The sequence below is a fragment of the Trachurus trachurus genome, assembly GCF_905171665.1.
Source record: "Trachurus trachurus genome assembly, chromosome: 10".
NCBI classification, from domain to species: domain Eukaryota; kingdom Metazoa; phylum Chordata; class Actinopteri; order Carangiformes; family Carangidae; genus Trachurus; species Trachurus trachurus.
Window position 1 is genome coordinate 24,419,854 of NC_139894.1, and position 12,926 is coordinate 24,432,779.

A 12,926-nucleotide genomic window follows, 5' to 3' on the forward strand; every position below is an offset into this window, starting at 1 on the left:
ATACACAGACACATACACACACATACACACATACACCAACCAACAGAAATAGGCCAGGGCCCATCTCCCCAACCCACTTTGAGGAAAATGATAAGATTTCTATTGTAATTTAGCAGAGCTGCTCGTGTCTTTGCCCCCTCTTTACACCTACAGAGACACCGCCGACGTGAGAGGAACATTCATCTTGATCTGGACTGTGAAGCAGTGATCACGTTGGGCGTGTTTTGTCTTACCTGCACATGATCTCATGGGTCAACAGCACCCGACACATCTCTGGGTTTTTATCCTGGCCCTCATAGATAATCGCCTGAAGATGGAAGAAAATAACAGAAAATTCAGATGATTTATATTTTTTATGTGGCACGCTGGAAGGAGGGGGGGGAAAAAATCAACCACGATGCAGGCGCAAATAAAAAGTGTATGTGTGTGTGTGTGTGTGTGTATGTGTGTGTGTGTGTGTGTGTGTGTGTGTGTGTGTGTGTGTGTGTGTGTGTGTGTGTGTGTGTGTGTGTGTGTGTGTGTGTGTGTGTGTGTCTTTCATCTGGGAGCAGTGTTGTCAATCTGGCAAATGTGTGTATCGTGGGAATCCAGTCCTCCTGAACAGGAACGCTCTGTTCTGACAGAGACAGTAACAGAGAAATTGTTTGTGTGTGTGTGTGTGTGTGTGTGCGTATGTGCCCATGCGTGCATGTGTTCTCCCGTGTGTGCATTTGTGTTTGTGTGTGCACGTGTGTTTATATGCAGTGTACAGTGAGCAGTTGGACTGCCAGACTGGAGTATAGTGCACCATCTGGTCCATACAGCACAGCGTCCAAAAATCTAGTCTGGTTACCCCTCCAACCCCACTCAACATGCTCTCCAGGGCTGTGATCACCCTGCACGCACACACACACACACACACACACACACACACACACACACACACACACACTGATAAACATGCAAACACACACATCCACACATCCATGTGCACATCATCCCCTCCTACTCCTTTCATTCTAAGGCAAACTCTCTTCAAGCCTAATGGCACTAGAGGCAGAATTGGCAAAACAAAAGACCTGATATCAAAACAGCATTGAGGAGGCTTATTTTCTTCGTTATCTAATTCATCCTAACGGAGAATTCCCTCAGTGTGCGCCAGCTCACATGTGCTGCTCTGTATTTCTTTGTGTGATTGAATTGGCCATAACACACTCTGGGATAGTTTGTTCTGTTTCACATTGAGGAAATGAGGGTCAAGGTCCTCAAAGAGTGAGCTGGCATGCATCACTGTCTTTCCCAAACACTAACACAACTGCTCCCGCACCTCACTGGGATATTCACACACTGCATGTGCACAATCACACAGCCTCACACACCGCACATACACACCTATGCTGCCTGATGCTTGTAAAAACACACACACACGCACACACACACACACACACACACACCATCCCCACTTACTGGCTGCTGTGCAGAGGCAGAGTATGAGGACACATGTCCTCTACTTTTCTGGGCCTCTGTAAATGTATTCCACAGGTAAGACAGGTCGTTTATCAAGGAGGCTGTGCTGTGCTGAAGTTGAGGGTCTCAGACACAGGCATGCAGCCGGGCGGGGGGGGGGGAGGCAGTAGGAGGAGGAGGGCGAGTGGTTGGGTGGGGGGCGGCTGGAGGTGGAGGCGACATTCAGACCAACACAACAACCACCAAACTAATGCAGAGTTTTAATTCTGTGTCTCTTACCTGTTTAGTCATGGAGTCAATGAGGCGAACGTATAAGTCCTGCTCTGTCCTGATCCCTGCAGAGAGAGAGAGAGAGAGAGAGAAATGGTTAAAATGGGACTCACACAGATTTCGTGTCACATCTGAGGGGATATTTCACATCACAAGTTTTATTCATTTTGACTTCCCCTGTGATGCAGTATGAGAAAACGGAATGAGTTCAAACTCTTACTAACGACTTTCAGTATCTGTTGCTGTCAGCTCAGAAGTTAAATTCACTGTCTTTACCCTGTTGATTTCACCTCTCTAACTTACTGGCGAAAATATTAATAATAGGGAAAATTTCTAATTTAAAATATATGGAATTTATTTGAATCACAGCACCAAGACTAAAAATTAAAAGTGAAGAGGGGGAATTAAAATAATTTTATTTTAGCTGCTTTTGGTTGTGCACTGCTGTTGTTACTGTACCATGAACACACAGCAGCATACTAGCCTACTAATAATAATAATAAAAAAAATAGTAATAACAATAATAATCATAATTATAATAATGTTATTCTGTTAAAAGGAAAGTTTAAATATCAATATTTACCTATTTTAAACAAATAAATCTGATCCTTCACGATAACAGTTCAGTTAAATAAATAAAAGTCAAAGATAAACCATCTGAGCCTGTAAATCGTTTGTTTCCCGAGTTTCCTCACTTTGCTTTGGCGTATCGTTCACTCACTGCTTTTGTTACTGCTCCATAAAAATTATGGAATCCAAACTCACCGTTACTGTAGAGCAGCTGAAGTCTATAATGGATCCCATTGTTGGTCTTTTCCCCCGTCGTTTCCTATGAAAATTAAACCAAACAGACCCGGTCAGAGCGAGCAAACCCTCTCCTCCTGGGACTGTTACTGCGCCTCCTCATACTGGGTATTTTTAACAATTCTAACATGTTGTGTTCCTCCAACTGTGAATAGACTGAAATCACTTCTATCACTCACAAGCAGAGTGGGGGAACGAAAAGATTCTGTCTGCAACTTCAACAACTTCTCCTTATGCTATTTGACGAAATGTGTTCTGCTAAAGCGACGTCTTAATAATTTGCCATTTTGGAAAAGAAAAAACGCTTTATTGACTTAATAAACCTATTTACAACTTCATTAACATTTACTGGAAAATGAAAAATGTTGCCACATACATTTATCAAATATATATTTAATTAAATAATTATAATAATTATTATATGTGTCTTTGTATTAGAATGTCTTAACACTGACCAACAGTGGAGAGGCGTTTGGATGTAATTATTAATGAACAAGCCGATACTAGGCTGAAAGCTGATGAATAAAACAAACACGTAAAAGCTGTTAACTCCACTTGCAAACAGATCAATATTACAGTTGATCGACGTATCAAACACTAATATTGATGGGTGTTTTGCAACAAAAAAAAAAAAAGAAAAACCTTGACTGACAGAACCTGCAGGAACAGGCTTCACACGCTGTGCTGAACTGTCATAAAAAATAAGAGTCAGTACTGTAACCGCCGCAACTGGGTATAAAAGTTTCTTTTTATGCACTTGATTTACACCGTGGTGCAAATGAGTCTAAATTTGATTTGGAAGGTTTTGTAATTAGGAAGAAAAGCAAAAATAATTTGAAGTGTGTAAAGTCTTTCAGGAAACCACAGGTAAAAATCACATCAGGGAAGCCTCCAGGACCATGATCCCTGCTGAGTGCGTCTGGCCACTTTGTTAACACACGTCTGGTAATTTATCACCGTGACATAACAGGCCAGAATAATGTGTCAGTCATCAGCCAATGCACCGCGGGTATTTGTGCAATATAAGTGTATTTCTACCGATTTATTATAAAGTGTCATATGGGGGGGGGGGGGGGAGATATTCTGGCAGAAAGTTCCCAAACTCACCTTTTCCTTCTCTACAAAGTCAATGTAGGTGGTTCTCTCTATCTCCACCGGCTGACCCTGTCTGTCGTATAAAGCCAGGACGAAGTGGAAGAAGTTGGACTTTCGGAGGTTGGAGGGCGGCTGCTTCTCGAAGTGTGCCCGAGCAAGACCCACTCCGCTGCGGACACAAGCACAAAGCAGCAGCGCCCATAACGACGACGATTAAAATTAAATAAAGTCAATAATTTAGAAGAAAAACAAAAATGCAAACATAAGAGAAAGAGTTGCTTTTTAAAATCCAAGCTCGTTCTTGTTTGAACCATTTGCCCATGATAAAAAACCGTAACTACTTGTAATTTAATTCAAACCTCTCTCTACAGCGCACGAACTCTTAACTGCTTAATCAGCAACAATTAAACAAATCTGATCAAATATTAAGCTATGCGCCTAAATCTGTTACATACACTAATTTTTTAATGAAAGCATAATTTTGACAGATCAATTCGTGTCACTACTGGGCCTGCAGTCGATAAAAGTCTGATCATTTTATTTTAAGCCTCATTAACTTATATATAAGCCTAATAAAAAGTAAATAATTTTATTTCATTTTGGAAGAAAAAACGCTGCTATATTCAACCTAGAAAAATATATTTCTACTTGCAGCCAATGAAAAGTAACTGAGTCTACTTGATCACAGCCAAGAAAGAAAAGAAAGAAAGAGAGACAAGCGCTGAGAAGCCTTTCAGCTCACTTTCCACACAGCAAAGTTAACCTAAGCTCATATTTAAAGCCTGAGAGCCTAAAGTGCTTTGAGACAGCGGTGCTTCCCGTCCAGAAATGTGTTAACCCACTTTAAGCCTCATACACCATTCAATCATATTAGACTTTGAACTAAAAAAAAAGAGAAAGAAATAAAGAAAAAAAACTTATAAAGCCAGCGGGGAACAGAGGTTATCCAACAACTCTACGTCCTCTGGGACCGCACGCTGCCCCAAGTGATGCAGCTTTAGCTCCGTCTTTAACACCGCAGATTGTTAACGTGCTCTCTCTCCCCCCTGGTCTCCACGCCCCGGTGTCAGCGCAGCGACAAGGCCGCCTCGGGCTCACCTCTGGGCGGCTGTGTTGGCGTCCAGCACACCGGCGCCCTGCATCCATGTCCGAACTGCGTTCATCCCGGCCACCATGGGCTCTTCTTTCATACTACTCCCACTCCTCTGGATGCTCTCGTGGATGCCAAACATCAAAACGCACCTTCACACTGTCGCTATCTCTCTCTCACTCTCTCTCCTCTCTCTCTCTCTATCCTCCTCTCCTTGGGCTCCCTCCTTTTTTTCTCTCCTCCTGCCTCCCCTCCGCTTGCGTCTGTTTGATCGCGCTGTCAGAGGAGCAAAGTGGCGTGGTCTATTTCACTTGGCGTTTAGTTGCGCGTGTGTTTCTCAAAGTAAACAAAAGATGCGACATGTGGAAGGAAAAGGGGAGCTGTCAGCATCCAGGGTTAGCTGCACCTCATGTCAGCGACTCCACAAGAAAAAGAAAAAAAAACACACCGACAGAGGGGGAAGAAGGCAGCAGCTATGAAGATGAACAACGTGAGCGCGATGAAAGGGGAAGCGCAGGATGAGAGGCTGCACTGAGTTTGGCGACAGTCCCCCGGATCAAGGTGCAGCTGACAAAAAAAACACAAGCAAAATGTCAGTTGTTGTTTTTTTTTTTTGTAACAAACAGTCCACGGTGAGAGAGAAAGCCAGGAGATGAAACACGCTTCAACCCTCCTTTTCGCTCCGCTGCTTTATTTACAAAGTCCTCTCCTGTGCCCTGCTCAGATGAATGAAACGGAAGATTACGCGCAATTAAGAGGCAGTCCTGGGCAGCGGCGGCTCCGCTCCTCGTCAGCTCTTGCTCGGGTGATTTGCGCTCTTTTCTTCCCAGAGGAATCACTTTGGACCATCTCTGGGATGCCAAACAGGAGAGAACTAGTAGGTGAGGGAGGCGTGGTCTACGTGGCGAACAGGAACGCCCCCAAAACACAGTTAATAACACGGACAATCACTTGTCCACCAACCCGACCAGCACGCTGCCCGCCTGCCTGCTGTCCCCGCCTCGTCCCACGCAGCGTCCCGCCCCAGCCACTTAGAAGCTGCGTGTGCGTGTGTGCTTGCGTGTTGATGTGTGTGTGTGTCTTTTTGGGCATGCGTTTAGAGTTTACAATGAATGTATTCTCGACTATCAAACATCAGCGGAGTTGGTTTAATCCAGCCAGACTTGCCCACAGAGACTAAAAGTGCAGAGTGGAGAGGAGACCCGGGCAGGTTGTTGTTTGTGCTGCATCTATGAAAATGTGGCCACATCTGTCTGCAGAACCAGACGAAAGAGAATCGACAACTTTGTTCATCAGATAAAACACATTTTCCCTCATTATTATGAGGCAAAAAAGAAAGAAAAAAACGCGCAACAGCTCAGAGAGACAGGGGAGAATATTTTGAGTAACAGCTGCACCACTTGTGTGTAGATCTCAGTGTTTACTCGTGCGTATTGGTAATTCTGAAATTAATTCAAACTCATCACAATAACATCCATATTTTAATTTCCCCACATTGCAAATGTGCGTTTTTTTTTCTTTTTCCTTGTATGAACCACCTTTCAAGAACCACAGAACTGACTTGATTTTAAAGGACAAAGTAGAATATAAATGTTGTATTTTCTCATAAGAGCTGAATCAACTGTGTGGAGCGGTCCAAGTGTTCATTCAGAGTATCAACTCTGGCAGATTATGAGCTTAAGAAAAGTTTCAGCTCACCAAAAAGCCTGGCAGACGCTGCGCACATTTTTCTGTTACAGCCCGATGGTTTGAAATTAGCTTTGATTAGATGCATTACATAAATCTTGCGGGACTAAGTGTTGAATCCAACATAAATATGAGGATTACAGCTAAACTGTGTTCTGTCCCGCTGTCCAAAAAATGTGCAATCACTCAAAAATAACAAGACAAACAAACAAACAAAAAGTGTACCTTTTTTTTTTTGCACGGTTGCTCACAACAGCATGAAACAAGCGGGTTGACATGCATGAGAACCGTCTCTGAGTCCATCTTGCAGAGGATGTTGCAGCAGCTCTCATCGGTCCTGGTTTCCCCCCTTATCATTATGAAGTAATTTCTGAATTGTCAAATTGAATTGTCTAGGGGCCATCTGTTCAAGAAGTCCTGTTTAGTTAATTATAATGAAATGGAAAGAATGAGAGAGTCGTCTTTTTTTTTTATCAGGAGGTCATCTTTGAAAATTAAGATTTCGATCAAGATTTCTTAAACTGAATCCTCTTGACACGTTCACACTGTCGGGATTACACGTTGGTGAAAGTGCACAAATAAAAGCCTCATAAATGTTTAAAAAATCCAGACTAAATTTACACAATTTGGTGTCAGGCTGTAGATTTTTATTGATTGTTGTAATAATCTAACATTTATCTATTTATTTATATCATATCTGTTCAGCCTTTATATCATATCCTCACCTACTGTTCAGCCTGTATAGCCACAGCCAGTTGCAGGAGAGTCTGATAAATGAGTTAAACGGTCAAGGTTAGACACCAAACCCCCGCAATCGTCTCATCATTGTCTAAATCTGTTTATTTATGTCTCATGCTGTGGGAGGAGAAATGTGAGAACCCACGTGAGTTCACGATACAATAAATAGTGATAAATAAAAGCAACGTGAGATAAAATGTCTCTCATACTCACACTGCCTCAGGTTTACCCTCCACAAATACACACACACGCGCGCGCGCGCGCACACACATGCATACACACACGCGCGCACACACACGTTCAGAGTTATCCTTCAGCACATTTGTTTGATTGTGGCCGGGTCTCTCGCCATGATCTGTCTGCCTTGGTCGGCATGCGGACCAGCGCGAACACCCGAGGCCCCTGGGGGTGGCATATATTTATATCCCCCGAGCTCCAACACACACGCTGTTATAGCCCGAATATCAGTGCCTCACTATCCAAAAACAGAGATGTCAGTTGGAGCCCGATGATCCAGACATGTTAATACTGTCATTTACTAACTCTGTGGAAGCCAGACATAAAGGTTTGCAAAATATATCCCTGGCTATTACGCACAGGCAGGAATGCAAAGTATCTAAAGGTGTGTGTGTCTGTATTTGTGTGTGTGTGTGCAGCCTATACGTGTGTAGCCTATACTCTTATGTTCAAGTGTCCACATGTGGGAAGGCTATTAAAAATCCGCTGTGTTATAACTCTAGACATTTTGAAGTGAGTGATCAGAAAGGCGCTGCAGTCCGCCTCCTGCACAACCACCAGATGTTCTCGTAAATCAAAAGGTTGAGCTGATGATAATAATGGCCCGATTGAATTGAAGACTCTTAAAAATGACTAGTTGTTAAAAAAAAAAAAATCAGGCATATGCTTATGAGAATGGGCCTTATGTCTAACAATATGCTCTCTAGTCGACATAAAAGGAGACAAATATAGATGTTAACTATTTAAATATGTAGACAAGATACCAGCACAGTGTGATTTCTTTGATATCCACATAAAAGGACAACGTTATGGTGAGTGTGTATTGGCTATTTAAACAGCTTCTAAAACATGCAAGAAAATATTTCACTGCTACACAGAGAGAAAATACAGAATTGAAAATAAAACCAGGACAAAAAAGAGAGAGAGAAATAGCTATTCTTACCTGTAAAGAAAACAAACAAACAAAGTGTTTAACTTCCTATTGATGACCTCTCCCATTAACTTTAGGTCACTGGAGGATCCATCAAGCACGAAACGGTCCGGTCACAGTTTCTGGTGCAATGTTGCCATCTAGTGGCCTTAAAGAGACATTGCATGACGAAACACAGCGTTAACTTCCACTCATGAGGTTGGCTGCATTCTCAAATGTAGCACTTGCATAGTAAGCAGCATGCAGATAAATGCCATCTGTCCAAATTGCTGTTTCTCTGTGCCCATTAATTAACGTGGTCAACAAATGTGAACAAGGTCAATGAGACTGTAGATTCATGAGAAGAACAAGTTGGGAATGTAATTGGTCTTGTAGGCAACATCAGAAGGTGGACCATCAGAATAAATCATGTGCGTCCAAATTAACCCCTGAGCTACCAACTTGCATCAGATCTTTGAGTTTTAAATGGGATTTACAAGAATTTACTATATTTACCATGTAGAGTGATGGGAGGGCATTTTTAGGGGAGAGGTACCACATTCAGTGAAGGCCGAGGTTGATTTTAGTCGCATCTTTTTATTTCAAACTGGCTAAAACACAAACGTTTTTTTAAACTAGATATCTTAATTACAACAAATTGTAATGTTCCTAATGAACAATATTTGTTTTTTTTAAGACTGATTGGTGCCTCAGTCCGACTGATTTAACTTTTATTTGAGTAATGACCCTTCAGTATGAAATAGTGTCTAGTTGCAACTCCTTGTCACCATTGGCATTTATTTTGTGATCGGTTTAGCCGAAAACACATTTTTGCTGTAAACATCTTAATAAAATATACTAATCCATTTTTAGAAGCCAAACACAGTCTTTCAAGGATCTAAAAAATGACATTAGTATTTATTCTTACTAAATGTATATTCAGTAGGCTGCTATAACTTATATACTCGGTGACATGACTGGGGAAAAGGCGTCTAAAAATTCTTTATTGCTTTGTTAAGTGGACTTAAAATTTTGTCAACTGTCAGAGTAGAGGCAGCATGCCTCTTCTTTTGCATCATGTGCCATTTGTAGAAACATGTCACGGCCCTGCCTCATCAAACTATGGAGCTTCTATTGACAACACCTCTTAAGTTAAAGCAGAAGTGAGTGATCCAGTCGTTTTTGCTAATGCTGCGTTCCAGGTAGGCTTTTGAAATCGTAAATTACAGCTTCAATTCACAACTTACGACTTTGTAGCGTTCCAGGCAACCCACTCGTGTTTTTCCGACCTGTTTTACCTGTGAAAGTCACTATAACGGCCACTCGTAACTTCCGACCCGTGAACTCCTACCAGATCAAACTGATACAACTTCACAGGACGGAAAAACACGAGTCTACGAGTTTCCTTGAACGCACCATAACAGTCCTCGTCCCTACGTCGCCACATTCACGGCGTCCCTTGGCTGCACACACAGCCCTGCATGCCGTTCTCTCTCCTCATTGGATAAAAACTGTAGGATACGATAAATGTTTTCTCCTCGGCTCAGAGCAGAACAGAGGGACTGGGAGACCCGTGTTTCAGACCAAACACTCTATGTAAGTGATTGCTGTCGGAAGATATAACTATTTAAGACTTATATTAACACAAATATATCACTTACTTCTGCTTTAAGTAAAATTAGCTTTTATATCATTTTTTCTTTACTGTTCAACGTTTTTCGGCGAGAGGAGATCAGTATGTCAAAGGCATCATCAGGAATCACATCACCACTGACAATTGCAATGTGTAAAACAATTTGACATTCGACCTAATGACAAGAGATACGGTGTGTTGTTTCAGTGAAACTATGTGGCTCATGTGAAACATGTTGAATGTACTTAATTGTTCCAGACTGTGTATAAAAAGAGTGATACTCGGGCAAAGGTCATAGGTGACTCACCTAAATTCATTGTACAATCAAGTATCTAAATCACATCTACATCTACCCCTACTATTGCTGGGTGGTTGCTTGTTTTAGGATACCCTATCTTTATAGGCCCATTAAACATACAGTAGCCTACTATGAACTAGAAATCATCATTCAATTGATAGTTTCAGTATTTCAAGCAAAAGTACAATTGAATATCCAATGTTAGGATTTGATACATGAACATACAATGAACTGATATTTCAGTTTTTAACTATTTATCAGATAAAACAAGCACATGTGAACATGTGAATTTGAAATCGGGATAGAAAACTTTCATTATTTTTTGACAATTCAAAGACAAAACCATTAGTTAATCTACAAAAAAAAAAAAAAAATGTTGTTAGCCCTACAGCTGTCAAGAGACTTATTGTCTATTATCAGAGATAATAGACAATAGACAGAGATATCAGAGATCAACAAACAGATAATGACATTTATTATAATAATAATAGATTAGATTAAAACATGTAATTTTGGGGGGCATTGTATTGCTCACTGGGTTGAGCAGGCACCCAATATATAGAGGCTATAGTCCTGGCTGCAGCCGGCCCAGGTTTTGCCCCGTCAGCAGCCCTTTGCTGCATGTCGTTCCCCCTTCTCCCCATTTCTTGTCTCTCTCTGACTGTCCTCAATTGAAGGCATAAAAGCCCCCCCCCCCCAAAAAAAGGAGATCATTTTGGGATTTTTGCTGTCAACAGCGCAGGGCAGAATAACAGCTTTTACAATAGCTCACATTGTTCAGGTTGTATAGGGGAAAATGCAAATACAAAAGAAGAAGCATTTCCCAAAAATGTGTCAAGTGCCCCCTGTAATATCACAAAACAACTAAAAATCAAAGGTCAGTGGTGTAAAGTTTAACATATGTGGTATGTTGTCCCTGAAAGTGCTTACATCACTTTACCTCTTCTGCTTTTTATGACAGGGAAGTGAAGAGAAGGTTAACCACAATCTCCTGACCAGTCCAGATACAGACCAATACTGGGAAGAGTGGTGATTGCTATTATGTCTATATGTCTTGTAGTTTATTTGGGCTTTTCTTACATGTCACATGGAATTTTGGTAATAAACCTATTAATGTGCTTTACGAACAACCATACTGGGATTTCACACCGTCTGGATCTGCTTTTCTTTTTTCTGTCATAAGTTACCATTGAATATAGCTGATTCAGTGTCTTTCCAAAGCAGTTATCATGTTTTTGTTTTTGCGACTACAAAAGGCACACAATTAAAATTTAAACACAGTTTACATCGTTATTAATATGAACAACATCTGTTGTTCATATTATTAACCATGTAAACAGTGTTGTAAGAGATTCAAATTTAGGCCATAAAGCAACACTTCTCATCTTACTAATGTCCAATGTATTAATTTAATTACATAACATACATGATGTTACATGTTACATTTAAATATAAATCATTTTACAATCTACCCTGACCTGTGAGAAGACTTGTCATGATTCTTTGTTGACTTTTGTTCAGTCAAGGTAAAAAGTGTAAATCATGTCTAGCACTATACAAGTGTAGCAGTAGCAGCCTGGTGAATATGGTCACGTAACTACTTAACTAGTTAATGGAATATTGCAAGGGCATTTAATAAAAAACAATACTTCTGTTCCATAAAAAATGTGCTCTATAGCTTTCCTTATATTATTATGTTATGTTTTTCTTATGAGACTCTGGTCACTTTGAACTACTAAACCAACTCATGTCTAACATTGTGAACACAACACTTTTTTTCCCAAGGGTTACAAGCCAACAGTCTTAAAAACCCATAGTTACTAAAACTAGGTAACGCCAATACCTGGCAGTAATAAATAATAAATACAGTATACATGAATAAAAATTATTAGGTTAAGAAACACTCATACTTCCGCCACTGTAAGAAGAGCAGGTGACTGGTAGTAAAGTTGAAAGTAGTGACTAGTGTTAACTAATAGCAGGAGACACACACATCAGCCCCTTTTGCGGTCTAGAGGTCAATGTTTCCATGTTAGCATTTAACCATCAATATTGTGTGGGTGAACTTCCCCTTATAAGGATGTTTGAAATAAAGTATATTGAGGAACTGCGTCTGAGCCCAGTTTTTATATTACGGTGTGTTTAGGGAGTCATACTACTCTATACCATTTCCTCATTAACATCGGTATGTACTGTAGGTTGCAATTTTACAGATTTTTTCTGTCACATGATTTGAAGCATTACCGCAATGAACAGCAACAATTCATTGAAGAATTGTTGCTGTTCATCGCGGTAATCTTTTTTATGCCGTAAAGCAGATACAGGTTGGGTGTCTCAAAATTGTGATTTGGAAGAACATCTGTCCTAGTCGAATGCAGAAGAATGACAGAGAGACCAAAATGGAGGGAGAACATTAAACGTAAACTTTGTTGTGTCTTGCAAGTGACAGAGGAAAAACCATCAACGGCCTATCGTTGTATAGGTGTCAGTTCAAAGCTAAACCACTGTCCCGTGATTTGATGGAGAGTGAAAGAGGAGAGTTTCCAATAAAAGCCACACTTTCACCTAACTAGTTTGGGAAAAGCCATAAAACCTTGAGTAGGGTGATGACATTTAAACTTATCATCTGTTGGTGAAATAGAAACAACTATTGAGGTTTCTGTTCTCTATAAGCCACAAGGCTGATTGGGTTTTCTTGCTGCTGTTGAAAAGGATGTAA

At 40.8% G+C, this 12,926-nt stretch overlaps 1 protein-coding gene across 1 annotated transcript in view; it reads right to left on the reverse strand.

Moving 5' to 3' along the window:
- Window positions 1-4,847, reverse strand: part of LOC310992269 (transcription factor COE1-like) — a gene marked incomplete at its 5' end in the record, with an annotated part of 53,704 nt that extends 48,857 nt beyond the window's left edge. The window contains 5 exons of the mRNA XM_083980288.1: window positions 234-307; window positions 1,726-1,781; window positions 2,482-2,545; window positions 3,628-3,784; window positions 4,714-4,847. Coding sequence (XP_083836414.1) covers window positions 234-307; window positions 1,726-1,781; window positions 2,482-2,545; window positions 3,628-3,784; window positions 4,714-4,847 — 485 coding nt within the window. The remainder of the gene's footprint in view (window positions 1-233; window positions 308-1,725; window positions 1,782-2,481; window positions 2,546-3,627; window positions 3,785-4,713) is intronic.
- Window positions 4,848-12,926: the final 8,079 nt, after the last annotated feature.